This window comes from Dama dama, chromosome 10 (genome assembly GCF_033118175.1).
Source record: "Dama dama isolate Ldn47 chromosome 10, ASM3311817v1, whole genome shotgun sequence".
NCBI lineage: Eukaryota > Metazoa > Chordata > Mammalia > Artiodactyla > Cervidae > Dama > Dama dama.
In genome coordinates, this window is record NC_083690.1 from 27,140,798 (window position 1) to 27,157,778 (window position 16,981).

The window sequence follows — 16,981 nt, forward strand, 5'->3', positions numbered from 1 at the left end:
CCTTTTTCTTAATTTTTTTATATTTTTAGGCTACACATTTTTTCAAATTATTACAAATTCCCCCTCCAATTTTTCCAATATATTTGGAGATCAAACTCATATTGTTTGAAGGCCAACTGTACTTAACTGAATTGTGCACACTCAACAAAATGTTTTTTTGATTAAGCTTTAAACTTCTCCAAGAGAGAATAATGGACAGGAAAAAATGAGAGAAAGCTACTTCAGACAATTATGAAACTGTTACTACGGTAATAGTATATGAAACTATTACCAAAAAAAAAAAAAAAGCTAATCTGTATTCCCTCTGCAGGAAAAGATAAAATAGTTTAAGTCCAAAAAAGAAACTGTTTAAATGCAAATCCCACCCCCCCAGATTTTGAAATATATTAATACATACACACAAAAGGAGTCACGTTCCACCTAATTTTAAAACATATCTTAGGTGCTTGAAAATAGAGCTATACAATTTAAAAATCAGTATTTATTAATCTCCAAAGTACAGAAATGAAATATCACCTATGTTAAACAAAACAATCTATTTTTGACTAACATGACAATCCCCTCATGAAGGTCTCTTCTCTTTTTGTTCTACCTTTCTTTTTGTGCCTTTCAAATAAAGAATCTTCTTCTTGTCCCAAGTTCTCCAAAATGGCTACTGCAATTCTAAATGGTCCCTAATGAAATTATGTCAGAAAGATAAGGATACAAGCTAATGTAACTGTAAGAAAACATGAAGGAATCAGGAATTTGGCCCAGTTTTAGTTGAGACAAGAGTTCATAAAACAGTGCTGTGCAAACTTGTATCTCTAGAACTTGGCCAAAGACCAATCGTCATTGATCAGAAGCCAGAGCAAATGACCTGATTCTGGGCAGAAGTGAAACAAAGCAGTTCTCTCGGACACACACAGAACTGAGGTAGAACTCCTTACAATGGTTTGGAATGGCAACCTAAGGCAAAGTTTATTCAAAGCACCCTGGTTAGAGGGTCTAAAAGCCACAGTCCCCTGGGCCGGCTGTAGGACCAACTTATTGGGCTTTGGTTGATGAAGTGATTTGTCTGGCTAATTTGGATAACAAACGACACTCCAGCATGCTAACTGACCCTCAAGTGGTTGGCATGCCCAGCTTCTTAGAGGGACAAATGGTGTTCAGCCACCAGACACTGTGCAAGAAAGTCTTTGTAATGTTCTTAGACACCCAGGGCTGCATTTCCATCTTGTTTCTATATACTTTTCCTCTGACAGACAAACAATATCCAATGGGGAGACCGTTGGAGCAGACAGATGTAGAAAGTCAGAAAATAAATTCCCCAAGGAAAAATAAAATCTGATTGGATAACCCAAAAACTGAAGAGGATCTCTCTTTTTGGCTGCACCAGGTCTTAGTTGTGGCATGTGAAAACACAGTTCCCTGACCATGGATAGAACCTGTACCGCCTGCATTGGCAGTGCAGAATCCTAACCACTTGGACCACCAGGGAAGTCCCTGAAGAGGATCTTATTCCAAGGAAAACAAACAAAATAATTCCCAAACTCAAGGGTCTCAACAAAACATCAGAGCTCAGTTCAGCAAGAACTTACCTCCTAGTCATGGGCAGGATGGCACCTCAAACATTTGAGAGACACAACGGGTCTCAGATGTGCACATTATTGTTAGAATCAAGGATCCCAGTCCACGGTACTGAGGGCTTCAGCTCAATCACCATGGAGCCTCCATTTCTGACAATGCCCTCCAGGCAAAGACCACCAGGAACACACCTGTAGTTGAACAAGGGAGCCTACATATCATGGGGAACCCATGCTGGGCATCTCAGCAAGTGCATAATAAAAATGGCTTATTACAGGATTGGGCTTCCCTGGTAGCTCAGACCATAAAGAATCTGCCTGCAATGTGGGAGACCTGAGTTCAATTCCTGGGTTGGGAAGATCCCCTGGAGAATGGAATGGCTACCCACTCCAGTATTCTTGGCTGGAGAATTCCATGGACAGAGGACCCTGGCAGGCTACAGTCCATGGGGTCACAAAGAGCTGGATACAACTGACTGACTTTCACTCACTTGGTATTTCAGGATTGGAACTTATGTTAGATGATTTTCTTGGAGGGCTTGAGAAAAGGGGAGGTTTATTCTAGGTTGGATGGTGTCAGGAAGTGGGGATAATTCTTTTTGGTTGTCTTAATTGTTTTTTTCATTTTTAAAAATATTTATTTGGAAGCACCAGGTCTTAGCTGCAGCATGCAGAATCTCTAGTTGCAGCATACAAACTTAGTTGCAGCATGTGGGATCTAGCTCCCTGACTAGGGATTGCACCCAGGCTTCCTGCATTTGGAGCAAGGAGTCTTAGACACTGGGAAGTCTCATCTTAGTAATTCTTATCTAGAAATTAGGAGAAATGGATCAGGGCTAAAACTATTCAATGAAGGAATAGCAGTCACTCAAGCTGTGGAGGAGAGGGTTGTGTTTGGTCATTTTTGTGGTCTGGGCAATGTTTTGGGTTCAGATATGGTCATGGAATGGTCTTTCAACTCATAAGAGACTGGCTTTGTCTGATGTTGGTGTTCTGTAAAATTGTTTATGCTCAACAGGGCAACACCATAGCCTAGTTAATAGGGCCAGGCTCCTTCCTAGCAATACTGAGGTTTCTGAAGGAAGAGTGTAAACTAGCTCCCAGCCACACCTTTTTCTCTTTCTCATCAGCGACATTTGAAAAATCCAAATTGGCAGTCCTTTCATAAAGCATGGACTTTGCAGGTTACCACCAGCCCCAGGACTCCCTAGTACCTTGTAACTGGTCCACTCCACTCCTTTGCATTCCTATCTGTTCCCTGGCATTTAAATTTGCACCCCTCACTAAGCAGAAAAGGAACCAAATAAGCCCAGAGAAAAGTGATTTACCCAGGATCACCCGGTGAACTGATGGCAGGGCGGAAACTATTCAATTTTCTCATTTTCCCTACAGCGGGCACCCCGCTAGACATTCAGGTAGACTGCTAAATCTCTGAGGTGTCAGCCCATCAACTGAATACAGATGGGGTCCCATAAAAACACTTCTCACCACGCTTTATCAACATGTTTCCAGCTTACTTTTTCCCTCAGGGGTTGGGTGTCTTTTATGACATCGGCTGGGATTCTAAGACCTTTGCTCCAGCCACCCCTGACCTTTTCTGCTTCTCAACTTTGTCCAGTGAGTTGACGCCTGAGGGTCTCTGTATTTGCCTGTGGCTCTTTCTGGAACGCTCCCCCATCATACCAGCTCGTGGCCGCTTTTTCTGAGCTTCAGCTCAGTATCACCTCCTCAGAGAAGCCCTCCATGACGACTTACCTCCTCACACCCTGCCTGCTCTAGCACTACTGCCACCTCTTCTGTAAGGCCACCCACTCTACCTCCTTTAAGAGCTTCTAGGCGCTTTTCTCTTGTCAAATGCGCGGGGCTGGGAGGCGGCGAACTGTTTCCAATCCCCTGCCTCTCTGGACCAGTGTTCCCTTTATGCCCACGAAGCGCTCTGAGAGCAGAAACACGCTGCAGGGGCGACGCTTTCCTCAACAGGCAGGTGGCCAAGAGCCTCCTACTTCGGGACCCCAAAAGCGGCGACCAGAGGGCACGTCGCGCGGCAACCGGTTCAGCCACAGCCTAACCCGCCAGCGGCCCAAGGCTACTACGCATGCTCCGCACTCCAGGCCCCGCGAAGTCGGGGGCGGGGCCTTGACGCGCCTGCGCAGGTGCTCGCCCGGCTTCCGGGAGGTACCGGCGCGATGGGACAGAAGGCCAGTGTCGCTGAATAGCGGCCGCGTAGGGGCGTGCTGGCCACCGGTCCGGTCCGAGGGCTCAGGTCTCGGGGTCTCTGGAGCGGCCAGGGAGCGCGAAGAGAACCTAGGGTCGCTGCCCGCCGCCACCACCAGGCATGTCCGCCGAGGCCTCGGGCCCGGCGGCGGCCGAGGCGCCGTCCCTGGAGGTCGCTAAGCCCTCGGGTCTCGAGCCTGGCTCCGTCGCCTACGGTCTCAAGCCACTGACCACGAACAGCAAGTACGTGAAGCTGAACGTGGGCGGCTCGTTGCACTACACCACGCTGCGCACCCTCACCGGACAGGACTCCAGGCTCAAGGCCATGTTCAGCGGCCGCGCGGAGGTGCTCACTGACGCCGGAGGTACGCGAGCCGCCCTGCTTACTCTCCTGCATCCTCCAGATCCCGCCTCCCTTTCCCCTAGTCTGTCGTCGCCCAGTCTCCTCATGCCCCTTCTCTCCTACCGTCCAGTCAGCTCGTTCTCACCTCCTCCGGTGCCCACATCCCATCTCATCTCCCTTTTCTCATTCATTATCTCCCTCCTCCCCCGGTCTTTACCCCCAGCAGTAGTAACCAACATTCATGGACCACCCGCCACCCCCCGCCCCTCCAGCTACTCTGCCAGGCACAGTGGTAAGTGATTAAACATGTCAGCTGAGAATGTTCATCACTGCGTCCCACCGACACTCCCACCCTTCACCCCTAAGCTCAAAAGACTTGGGATCCCGCCATGCTGGCAATAGCATCCTTCCAGGCAACTTTTCATCAGTTTCTTCCACTCGCCGAGCCTTTCGTTCCGCTCTCTTCCTCAACGCTGCCAACAACCATCCCGGAGTGTTAGAGGATTTTGTCTGTCTCTGTTCCCCTAACGCAGGTCCTTGTACACTCTAGGAATCTATCTATACAGACTGTAGAAGGAGGGGGCTGCTTTTGCTTTGCCAGGGACGCCAGAATGGAGAGTGGACAGTTCTCCTCACCAGGTGAACCTTACCCTCTGGAAGTGTTGCATTCAGCTCCGTCCCCTATATGCCCAAGTGGAACTTTAAAGTTTGATGGGGGGAGGGGGAGATGATTCAGAAGGGGTTAAGAATTCAGAAGGGGTTACGAATTATGAAAGCCGGCAAATAAAAATTGGGGCGGTATCGCTCAGCCTTCGTATGCCTGAAGGTGAATACTTTTTTTTATTGAATAAGTATTTGTAAATGCCAGTTAGTGTTAGAAATAGTTTGGGGGGGTGGGTGGGGGAGAATAACCAAACATACAAAAACGAGAGCAAAGCATGTGATTTCAGATAGAAATAAGTTTATAAAGTAGTGAACTGGTGGGTGGGGTAGACATTCTCAATAGGGTGGTCAGAGTTAGCACAAGAGGTTAGGGGTTTCTTTTTTTTTTTTTTTTTAGGGGTTTTTTGATCAGGTCGTCTGTAGGTACTTTCTCATGATGAGAACCTTCTCAGTGTAGACCAGACTTGGGAGGGAATTAATTCTCTGTGGCTGAATGTGTTTAAAAAAATAAATAAAAGGCCCATGGGAGAACTCACTAGAGATGTTTTAAAGGGATTTTCTTGGATATGGCAGAGGCCTGAGACAGATTGGTATTCAGATTTGTGGCTTTGGAATCCTTTTTTCATAAACATAGTAGCTCTGTGGCCTTCAGCAAAGCCCTCCTTTCTCCTGCCTCTCCCCACCCCACCAGGTTGGGTGCTGATTGACCGGAGCGGCCGCCATTTTGGTACCATTCTCAACTACCTGCGGGACGGGTCTGTGCCTCTGCCTGAGAGCACCAGAGAGCTGGGGGAGCTGCTGGGCGAAGCCCGCTACTACCTGGTGCAGGGACTGATTGAGGACTGCCAACTGGCCCTGCAGGTGAGCGTCCCTTCCGCACCTCCTGAGTCCCACCCTGATGCCTGGGTCCCTGGGAGAGCTGCCCAAGCAGTTAACGATTAAGATATTAAAGAAAAGCAAACGGAGATATGGCGCAGGGACTGGAATGTTGCCTCTGGCCTGGCTCTGACTGGCCGTGACCCCAGCGATTTCGGGGGTCCTCTGCATTTCTGCTATCCCACCACCACCTCATGCCAAGACTGCTGTGTTGGTTGGATGACTTCTTTCTCTGCTTCTTGCTGTTTCTACCCAGCCAGTCCAACTGTTACATTGCCACAGGAATAATGATCCTTAAACACAATCCCAATTTATTCTCTCCTTTGCTCAGCAATCCCTAGTAATGCCCTTGTCCCACTAAGTTAAAAAAAATTCTAAATTTAAATTGTAATATAATGACCTCCATGATCTGGTCCTAAACTGGGAGGCAGCATTCCATCACTTCCATGACTTTAAATAACTTTTTTTCTAGCAATGAAATACCGTGGAAGCAGCCCCTCCCAATAAAACAGGGTTGGGGGTTCGAGAGCCCCATCTGCTGGGCTTCTCTTCTGGGGATCTCTTAGAATTCTGAGGAAAAGAGGTTAGAAAGGACAGCCAGGAGATATGGGTTAATGTCACCTCCCCCACTGCTGACTGAGTGACCTTGAGTGAGTCAGTTCCTACCTCTGGCATTCTGTTCTCATGTTCCAGAAGATAGGGAAATGAGAAAAATATGTGCGATGTAGTGAGTTTCACAGAAAGCCTTTTATTCTGTTCTATTTTTACAATGTTAAAAGTGTCCTTTCTTTTATGATATAATATTAATAACTTATAAGAGTTTCTTTTTTGATGCCCTTTATATATTAAAAAGTGGCAACTATGAACAACTTTCTGTTGTCTTGGGGAATACTTATTGGTCCTTGAAATCCAAAAATATAAAATTCCTTTGGGCAATAGCTGTGTTTGTTTTTCAGGCTTTTTGACTGTATCTCATAGAGAAAAATGCATTTTTTTATATTCATCTTTGTATAACCGAGGGCTTACCAGGTGGCTCAGCTGGTAAAGAATCCACCTGCAATGCAGGAGACTTGGATTTGATCCCTGGGTTGGGAGGATCCCCTGGAGAAGGGAAGGGCTACCCACTCCAGTATTCTGACCTGGAGAATTCCATGGACTGTATAGTGCATGGGGTCTCAAAGAGTCAGACACAATTGAGCAACTTTCACTCACTTATATAATTGAAGTAAGAGTTCTATAAAAGGATACATTTAGTGAAATACACTCTGATATATTATGTTTTCTTTCTTTCTAATGCTATTTGGGACCCATTAAATTTATTTCATGGCCCATCATGAGTTACCACTTGCAGTTGAAAAAACATTAAACTAGATGATTTTGGAAGTGCATTCCTGTTTGGTAGCTTTACATGTATCTATTGTTATCTCATATCCACTGTGGTTAGGGTCTGTTACCTCTTTGTACATTTGTTTGACATAAAAAGAAACATGAGGGAAACTGGGGATACATCCAGGGTCAAAGAACTGTTTAAGCAGCAGAGCTCCAAGTCAACCCCAGTTTATCTGACTCCCAAGTACAGTACTTTTTCTTCTGTGCTCCAGCTGCCGCCTTTCAAAGTTTTCTCAAGGCTGTTCCCATCCCCAACCCACTCAGCTACAATATCCGTATTTGTATGGAGGTTTGGGGTTTGTTTTTAAGATTCAGATACAGAGTATTGAGTTCATCATACTTCTCATGTGTGCACTTAAACATCTTTAGTCTCTGCAGATCTTTTCACTTTTCATTTTTCCTTCATCCCCGATCCCCTGCCCACCTCCCTTGTTTTCATAGGTACCCCTCCAGTTCTAACATTTTAATATGTTTGTTTGGATTATGTTTGTACCCTTGAAAAACTATGAAGTGTTGCTCTGTATACATAAGCATTTTAAATTTCCATAAATGCCTTTGAGCTATGGATTGTGTGTTCTGTTTCTTAATTCAGCACTTTTTCCAAGTTCTGTTCATGCTGCTGTACGTATGTTTAGTTCTTTGCTTCTAACTGCTGCACAGGAATCTGATGTGCATTCGTAATATCTCGTTTATACATTCCCCTGAGGTCGGAGACCTAGATTGCCTCCTGCTTCCTGCCCCCACCAATGATGCCACAATGAGCATCTTTGTACCTGTGCCCTCGTGGGTCCCGGACCAATGTTTCACATGATTATAGTTGGGATTGGAATTGCTGGGCCACAGGACACATACAGAGGAATTTCAGCAAGTATCATCTGATTACTCTCCCGAATGGCTGTAGCACTTAATATTGTTGATGAGCAATGCATAAGGAATCCCATTTCTGCATATCTTCAACAACTCATGGCATCACCTAGCATTCACATTTTGTCCATCTGTTTGGTATAGAGTGATCTAATTTTAATTTGCATGCTTCTGATACTAATTAAATTAAGCATCTTTTCATATACTCACTAGCATTTTTGGTTTCCCCTCCTGTGAGTTGCCAAGTCATATTCTTTACCAAATTTTCTATTGAATTTCCTTTCTCTTGTTGCTTTGCTGGAGATTCTTACATAGTTTGGTTCCTAGAGAGAATTAAGCCCTATTATTCTAGGACATATACTTTACATAATAAGTTAACTTCTGTGCATATAGAATGGTACTATTTATCAGACATTTTCAGAAGAGTTGAGAAAATAGTTACTCAGATTATTTGCTGGGTTTTGATATTCAATAAGTAACCCCAGTTGAGAAAGTCTGTTTCAGATAATAATTTCTAGTCAGTTTTAGATGTTGCCAATCATTTCACTTAGAATGTCATCTATCTGTGGCATCTGTTGTCGAACAGAAATTGTTAACTTAAAAATTATGCATAACCATTTATTATTTTTAAAGTGTATATAAGTATTATAGAAATTTAGAAAACACAGATAATCAAAAAAATAAAAGCACCAAATACTCTTCCGGGTCTTTTCCTGTGTGAGTGTGTTGGCCAAAATATGATTATGGTGTATGTGTTGCTTTGTAATCTGCTTTTTTTGTTTGTTTATTAATAATTGCCATCTTTGCATGTCAGTGGAATTTTATCTAACATCAAGGGCATGTACAAATTTCTCCATTTGTTCCAGAAATGTCTGTCATAGCTGGTTCACATCTAAACCAGTTCAGTCTAGATCCTTGCATTACATCTGGTTATTATGTTTTTTTCCCAACCCAAAGCAGTTCTATTTTTCTCATAATACTGACCACCAGTTGTCCTGCACAATGACCTACTTTCCAAATTTGCCTGATTTGGTTTGTTAACCCTCACCCTCTCTTGAGTTTTTCTAAACTAGATGGTAGATTCAAAGGCTTGATATAAAAAATTTTGATTAGAAAACATTTAAAGTAATGTTACATATTTCACACTGTGTTATATCAAGACATATAGTACTGTTAATATGATCCATCATTATTGATGCTCAGAATTGGCCACTAGATTCAAGTGGTGATGGTTTGATCCTTCATTGTAGGTCTATTCCTTTGTTGCCAACTATAAAGTAATTTAGGTACTTTATGAATGGCAGTTATCTGTCAACCACACGTCAATTGTCAATTCTCACCAGAATCAATAATTTCATTAGTGTTGTAGAATAATTATAATTCCTTCAACATTACATGGAATTATTTATAAAATCATGCTTTTTATTGTCAATTGGAGAGACTCTTGAATTTAATATATTCAAATTCCTCTTTTTTTTTCCCCCCACAAGATTGGGATCTTGTTTAAGTTTATTCTGTATTTTTTAATTAGCTTTATAATTTTATCTTTTGTATACAGAATTCACTGTGGTAATGTGAATTATGAAGGGATTTAACTTTTTTGTCCTCTTTGGGGGGGACAGTGCCATCTACTTCACAATCTGTGGTATCCAGTGTCCGAGAGAGCCACCAGCAGGTTTTTTTTTTTTTTTTTTTCCTCTTTCTTTATTCAGGTACCTGAATAATCAGTCCCTTCCCACACTGGATAGGACTAATGTATGTAACTAGTAGGAGACTGCAGAGGTGATAGTGTGTGACTTCTAAAGCTAGGTCATAAAAGACATAGCAGCTTCTGCCTCTCTCAGATCACTCACTGTGGGGAAGCCAGATGCCATGTGAGCATACTCAAGCAGCGCTAGGGAGATGTCCACTTGGTGAGGAACTGAAGCCTCCTGCTCATGGCCAGCACAAACTCTTAGTCAAATGGGTGAACTATCCCAGAACTGGATCCTCTAGGCCCATTCAAGTCTTTAGATAACTACAACCCTGGTCAATGCATGGACTCAAACTCTGCGAGAGACCCTGGGCCAGGACTACCTAACTAAGCCGAGCTCAAGTTCCCGACCCACAGAAACTGTGTGAGATAATAAATGTTTATTGTTTTAAGCCGCTAAGTTTGTACTAATTTATTACCCAGTAACAGACAACAGATTGTGGTATCTGGAATGCAATTCTGCCAAAATAAAACCTAAAATGTGGGAGTGGCTTTAGAACTGCAGAGTGGGCAGAAGTTGGAAGGACTTTGAGAAGAATATTAAGAAAACCCTAAAAAGCTTTAGAGTATTCATAGAAGTCCGATGACCTTTGAGGAGGCTGCAGTGTGACATGTGTTTCCTGGAAAGTGGTGGAAAGGGGATCCTTGTTATATAGTGGCAGAAGTAGCAACACTGTCTCTGATAGTAATATATTAATAGAAAGTAGAAAACATACCTAATGAACTGGGTGATCTAGCAAAGAAATTTCCAGACAGAATGTTAGGCACCACAGGTTTCTTGTTGCTTATACTAAAACAAAAGAAGAGAGGGTAAGCAAAAGGAAAAAGAATTGAACACAAAGGAGCCAGTAATTTGGGGGTGGGGGGATGCTTGAACATTCCCAGCCTTTCAAAGAACAGCTGATGCTAAAATTAACAAATGGCTTCCAAGCAAAGAAAACATACAGGACATTCTCAGTATGATATGGTCTAAAGATGAAGCTGAGGATGCGATTGTAAAATCCTTTGTTAAGACCTCAGAATATCCAAGAAGATGCCTCAGACTCATTCAGTCAAATGATAGCTCTTCTAAGATGCTTAAAGCTATTGTCAGGCAGCAGTCTCAGCATAAGCTCAAAGTAGAGAAGACCTCATCTCACAAAGTTGTGTGGGTGTGGTTTTTGTCTAATGAACTGAACCCCGGACTCTCAGTTCAGTTCGGTTGCTCAGTCGTGTCCGACTCTGTGACCCCATGGACTGCAGCACACCAGGCTTTCCTATCCATCAGCAACTCCCAGAGCTTGCTCAAACTCATGTCCATCGAGTTGGTGATGCCATTCAGTCATCTCATCCTCTGCTGTCCCCTTCTCCTCCTATCTTCAGTCTTTTCCAATGAGTCACAAGACACCCATTAAGTTTTTAAGGGAATTATATTGGCAGAAACACTGCCAGCTTAGACTTAAAGGACAGAGACAATTCAAGAGGAAAAGAAACCTTTGGACCTCCAAAAGTTGTACAGGCAAAAAGCAGGCTGAAGAAACTATGGAGCTGTACTGAAACGATCACATTATTAATTGCCTATACTCCAATAAACAAGAAGAAGTTAAAAAAAAATTAACAAACTATGGAGCTGCAAACATGGATTGTCTTTCATGGAAAAGGAAGGATGACTCAGGTCAGAGCCAAGAGCCATAGAGAAGAATCACCAGCTTCTGTGCATCAGCACTGTAATGGAATGGGACTTTGGGGGAATCTTAGGAAGAGGTGGTGAGTATGTTTTGCATATGGGAGGGATTTGAATCAATGGGGGCCAAAAGATAGATGTGGAGTCATCCTCCACGGCAATCCTCAGTGATTCTTATTCCCTAGCATTCATTCCCTTGTGTTGTTCCCTTCCACATTGAATAGGGATAACAAAACTGGATCATAAAAGACTGTGAGGGGACTTCTCTGGTGGCCCAGTGGTTAAGAATCCACCTTGGAATGCAGGGAACACAGGTTCAATCCCTGGTCAGGGAACTAAGATCCCACATGCTGCGGGGCAACTACTGAACCCAAATGCCACAGCTCCTGAGCCTGTGTACCAGAAAGAAAGATCCCACGTGTGCTACTAAGACCAATGCAGCCAGATAAATATTAAAAAAAAAAAAAAAAAGGCCTCTACTTTGCTCTCTCTTGGATTATTTGCTCTGGAGAAGCCAGCAGCCATATTATGAGGACACTCAAGTAACCCATCACAGAGATCCAAATGACAGGAATCAAATATTTCCTGCCAATAGCCAGCATGAACTTGCCAGCCATATGAATAAGCTTTCTCAAAAACAAATCCTTCAGACGAAGACAGCCTCAGTTTACTGCAACCCCAGCTGACTTGACTGCACCCTCATGACAGACCCTGTGCCAAAAGCATTCAGCTAAGCCATCCTGAATTCCTGACCCACAGAAATGGATAATAAGTATTTGTTGTTGATTTAAGCTGTTCCGTTTTGGAGCAATTTGTTACACAGCAATAACTAATACACACTTGCCCTCACTGATTTGTGATGTTCTCTATAAATAGCAGTTTTCATTTTATATATATATATAGATATATCAGTCTGTTTCCAAGTTCTCTATTGTATTTCATTGTTTTTGTTTGTTTCCACACAAGACCTGCACTGTTTTCATTATTGTGGCTTTGTAAGGTATTTTAATATCTGAGAGGGTCAATCTCCTCTTTCTTGACTCTTTTAAAAAATTGACCTAAGTAAGAGTAGAATTGTTCTCCCATATTAATTTTAGTAAAAATCTTAGGTGTTTCTAAAAAAAACTCTGGAATTTGTATTAGAATTGCACGTCTGGTTTTTCAGTTGGGGGAGGTGAGAGGGGTTTCAGCATGAGGATTCTAAAGGCAGAGAAGAGGAAAGAAACCTCTGTGTCTGGTTCTAGTTCTCCCTCCAACCTCCCACCCAGTCCAGTTCATTCATTTGCCAGGTATTTATTGAGCATCTACTGTGTACTAGGTGCTTATTCTCTAGCGACTATGAGCAAATATACCAAAAAATGAGAAAATGTGAGGACCTGAGTGCCATGAAGAAAGTGAATGGAGAGTGTGAAAAGGAAGAAGTAGAGGTGGCTGCTTAGCCAGGGAGCCTAGGGAGGAGGACTGGTACCCTCCTAGGGGCACTAATTGCATCGATATCCGAATGGCATGAAGGGCCAGCCATACAGACAACTGAGTGCTGGCCGTTGCTGGCAGTGGCAGCAGCAAAGGGCCCAAGGGGGCACAAGCTGGATGCAGAAGGGAACAGGCGGGGCTCAGCCCGGCAGGCAGGGAAAAGTGGCAGAGCCGAGATCAGAGAGTTCCCACGTGGACCACTGAGGAGTCTGGATTTTTCTCCCAGATGCAACAGGCAGTGTTGGAAGGCTCTTAGGCAGGGGAGCAAGTGACCTTTGGTTGTGCTGTTAATCACCTTCCGCTTCTTCTCCAGCAAAAAAGGGAGAACGTGTCCCCGCTGTGCCTCATCCCCACGGTGACATCTCCCCGGGAGGAGCAGCAGCTCCTGGCCAGCACCTCCAAGGTGAGGCCCCTGAGCCCTGTAGGGTGGAGGCTGGGCACCTGTCCCGGCAGCCTGACCCCCACCTTTCTCCGCCCTCTTTTCCCCAACAGCCCGTGGTGAAGCTCCTGCACAACCGCAGTAACAACAAGTACTCCTACACCAGGTGACCCCCTCGGAGGTGGGGAAGTGCAGTGGGTGGAACCCTGGGCTCCAGCATAACCCACCGGGAGGGTTATGGCCACACGGGGTGTGGAAAGAATCCTGCCTGGATGCAAATTCCAGCTTTGCCACTTACCCCCTGGGGACTTTGGAGAGGTCATTTTCACTTGTGAGCTTCAGGTTTGGGGGGTTTTTTTGAGCTTCAGTTTTATCAGTAAACTGGGGTCCCAATGAGGATTAGATGATAATGACTAGCATTTCCTAAGTGCTTGCTTTATAAGAGGCATGGCTCTAAGCGCTTTACATATATTTACTCACACGAACCTCACAGTTGTTGGAAGTAGTTGTTGTTGTGATCTCGATTTTATAGATGAGGCAATTGAGGCAGCAAGAGGTGAAGTAACTTGCTGAGTGTCACTCAGTTAAAAAGGGGTGGGGTGAGGATGTCTGGTGAGGCCACTTGCCTCTGGAACCTGCACAGGTAGATCGCTCTGCGTACTGAAACTTGCTGAACAAGCCCTGCTGGGCACCAACCTCCTAGGCAGGACTAGAGTGCTGGGTCTCAGGGTCCCTAAAGCTGGGGTAAGGGGGTGGGTTGCAGAACAGAGGGAAGGAAGCCCATCGTGCTGAGGCCTCCTCGCCCCCCGGTCCTTAGCACTTCAGACGACAACCTACTTAAGAACATCGAGCTGTTTGACAAACTGGCCCTGCGCTTCCACGGGCGGCTGCTTTTCCTCAAGGATGTTCTGGGGGACGAGATCTGCTGCTGGTCTTTCTACGGGCAGGGCCGCAAAATCGCCGAGGTGTGCTGCACCTCCATTGTCTATGCCACGGAAAAGAAGCAGACCAAGGTCAGATGGGGTTCGGGGCCTGGTCAGGGAGGGCTGTGGTGGTGGGCAGGATCAGCACCCTGGACAGAGGCAGCTCATCCAGTCAGGCCTGGGAAGTCCATCAGTGGGAGTCAGGAGCTGGAGTTCCAGGTTTTGGGGGTCTTAGCTCTGTAACCTTGGGCAAGTCATCTTAACTTTCTGTGGGTCTCTGCTTCTCTGCCTCTGAAAGGAGGGTGTTGGATTAGAACAGGATTCTTATTCTAGGCCAGTTGGGTTTCAAAGCTATCATGAAAGAATATGTAGTTTTGGGTTTTGTGTGTGCATTTTTCTGTGTAGAAGGACCGTACCTGTCATTAGATTCTCAGAAGGATCTAATGACCCAGAGTAGGTTCTTAAAACTTGAAGTGTTTGGAACACACTGAGATCGTAGGCCTTGAGTTATTACCATGGCAACCATCATCAGAGACTTTCTAAGCACTGCAAGAGGCTTGAAACCAAGGTAAATGAGATGCTGAGTAAAGAACAAGCCCTCTGTCATGACATCTGTCCCTGAAGATCTTATCACCCTGGTCCCTCTGACCTTGACAAGAAGGGTGTGCCTCAGGTACACAGGAGATCTTGGAAGTCTCTAAGCACCCAGTGCTGTTCACACCTTGCTGCCTTTGCACTCACTGTTCCCTCTTAGGATTATATTTCCTCATTCCTGTCTGCTTTTAGTGAACTTGTGCTTAATCTTTAAGACCTAAGCTAAGCATCACTTTCTTTGGGACAACTTAGCTCATGAATTTTCAAGACAACCACCCCAGAAAAGTTGGTCCTACCCCCCTCACAGCTAAACACAGCACTGATTATAGTCTGCTGGGGATGGGGCTGTGGAGGGTGTTTACTTCAGCAGCAAGGGGTTAACTTCTTGAGAGCAGAGCTGTATCTTTTTTCCCCTATCTCTCTAGCACTAGCCAGGCTTTCATCACACTACAGAAGCTAGGAAACATTTATTGAATGCATGAAGGAATGAACAACCCAATTTCCAAGTAGCTTCCTCTGTAGTTGGGAAGACAGGAAGATAAACCAGTAATGAGAATGCAGCTCGTTAAAGTTTGTTGTTTATATCCCTTCGAGTCACACAAAGGGAACCCTTAACCACCTCTTCTTCCCTTTCTACTATTCTTCACTCTGCCTCATCGCTTTGGCCTTGATGCTGACCTAAAGATACACTGAGCACACTCCTGCCCCAGAATTCTTACACTTGCTGTTCTCTTCTCAGACTGATCTTTCTCTAGTTCTCCGTCTGGTTCCTTCCCTCCTTTCCTTTGGCTGTTGGTCACATGTCACCTCAGTGAGGCCTTCTCTGAGCTCTGTCTTTAAAGTTGTAACATTCCTCCCCTTTTCCATAACATTTGTCATCATCTGATATTTTATGTCTTATTACGTGTATGTCTGGGTCCTCATCCTAGAATGCAGACTTCCTGCGGACAGGAAGTTAGCCTGTTTTATTCACTGCTATATTCCCCGTGCCTAGAATAATGCCTGGTACTGTGCAGTCACTCAGTGAATATTTGTCAAATGAAAAAAAAAAAAAAAAAATACCAAGAGACCTAGCAACAAAGGACAAAGCAAATAACTCTGCCTGACTTCAGAGCTGGACCTCACAGCATAAGCATGACTTTGCTGAGTAAAGACATTCCAAAGAGGACAGTCCAGGCTCAAGGAACCTGTGACTGTGGAGGCTAGGTGACTATAGAGGCTAGGAGGCCTGCCAATGTAGGAGCAGCCTGGGGGAGGGGATGGCTGTATAGTTGGGCCAGAAAGGGAGCTGGGGGTTGCTGGCCTTTTGCAGGTGGAATTCCCAGAGGCCCGGATCTTTGAGGAGACCCTGAACATCCTGATCTACGAGACTCCCCGGGGCCCAGACCCAGCCCTCCTGGAGGCCACAGGGGGTGCAGCTGGAGGTGGCGGGGCTGGTCGAGGGGAGGATGAGGAGAACCGAGAGCACCGTGTCCGCAGGATCCACGTCCGGCGCCACATCACCCACGATGAGCGTCCTCACGGCCAACAGATTGTCTTCAAGGACTGAGTTTTGCCCTGAATTCTCCTCTAGCCACTGGGACCTGAGTCCCTCTCTCTTTTCCTCCTCCCCTTCCCAGATCTTTGCCCCGGCTTTGCTGGCCAAGTCGTGGGTCTCCCTTCCATCCCTTCATCACATGGTACAGTTCACTTTGGCCCTTTTCCATCCATTCCCACCTCATTGCTAACCACACGGTACATTCCAGCCCCTCCCCTCAGAAGCCTTCCGAAGGCCTACGTTTGTTCCTTCATCCCCATCCTTGTCCTGCCCTCTCCCCTCACCAGCTGGTTTAGAAGGATTTAGAATTCCCTTTCTCTTTTTTAGTACATCGTACACGCCAAAGTGTCACGCCAGCCCGTAATAACACCCGCCGCGTTCTGAGCCGTCTCCTCACCGTTGTTTGCTCCCTCCTCCTCCCCGCCACCCTCCCTACTTCCTTAATACTAGGCTGGCCTGGGCCTGCACCAGCTCAGCATCTTCCCAATTTGTTTCATATTATTTATTATTTTAATTTTCTATTAAATTATTGGAATAAAGTCCAAGTTGAGGGTCTGGTGCTGACTCCCAGGGAGATGGCTTGTTTAGGGAGACACCTGCATGGGAGAGGACACACACCCTTGCCCGCAGCCTTTCCTTGGGCTGGCAGCTGGGAAGAAAGTAGTCAGGAGAGGATTTAAAATCTATATTTCAGTGTTCGCTGGCCAGTTCCCACCCTCAGCCCCACCCCACCCCTTGCAGTGGA

The 16,981-nt window shown here is 45.3% G+C and overlaps 1 protein-coding gene across 1 annotated transcript; it reads left to right on the plus strand.

The window, feature by feature from the left end:
* The first annotated feature begins 3,726 nt into the window (after window positions 1-3,726).
* Window positions 3,727-16,781, plus strand: KCTD13 (potassium channel tetramerization domain containing 13). Its single transcript, XM_061153183.1, has 6 exons — window positions 3,727-4,144; window positions 5,477-5,646; window positions 13,117-13,206; window positions 13,296-13,348; window positions 14,000-14,195; window positions 16,012-16,781. Exons 1-6 carry the CDS (start codon window positions 3,901-3,903, stop codon window positions 16,246-16,248), a joined length of 990 nt encoding a protein of 329 aa, XP_061009166.1. The 5' UTR covers window positions 3,727-3,900; the 3' UTR covers window positions 16,249-16,781.
* Window positions 16,782-16,981: the final 200 nt, after the last annotated feature.

Coding starts and splice junctions, on each gene's coding strand:
- KCTD13 (XM_061153183.1), top strand. CDS start 3,901: ATGTCCGCCGAGGCCTCGGGCCCGGCGGCGGCCGAGGCGCCGTCCCTG. Junction 5,647..13,116: donor ACTGCCAACTGGCCCTGCAG/GTGAGCGTCCCT, acceptor CTTCTTCTCCAG/CAAAAAAGGGAGAACGTGTC. Junction 13,349..13,999: donor AACAAGTACTCCTACACCAG/GTGACCCCCTCG, acceptor CCCGGTCCTTAG/CACTTCAGACGACAACCTAC.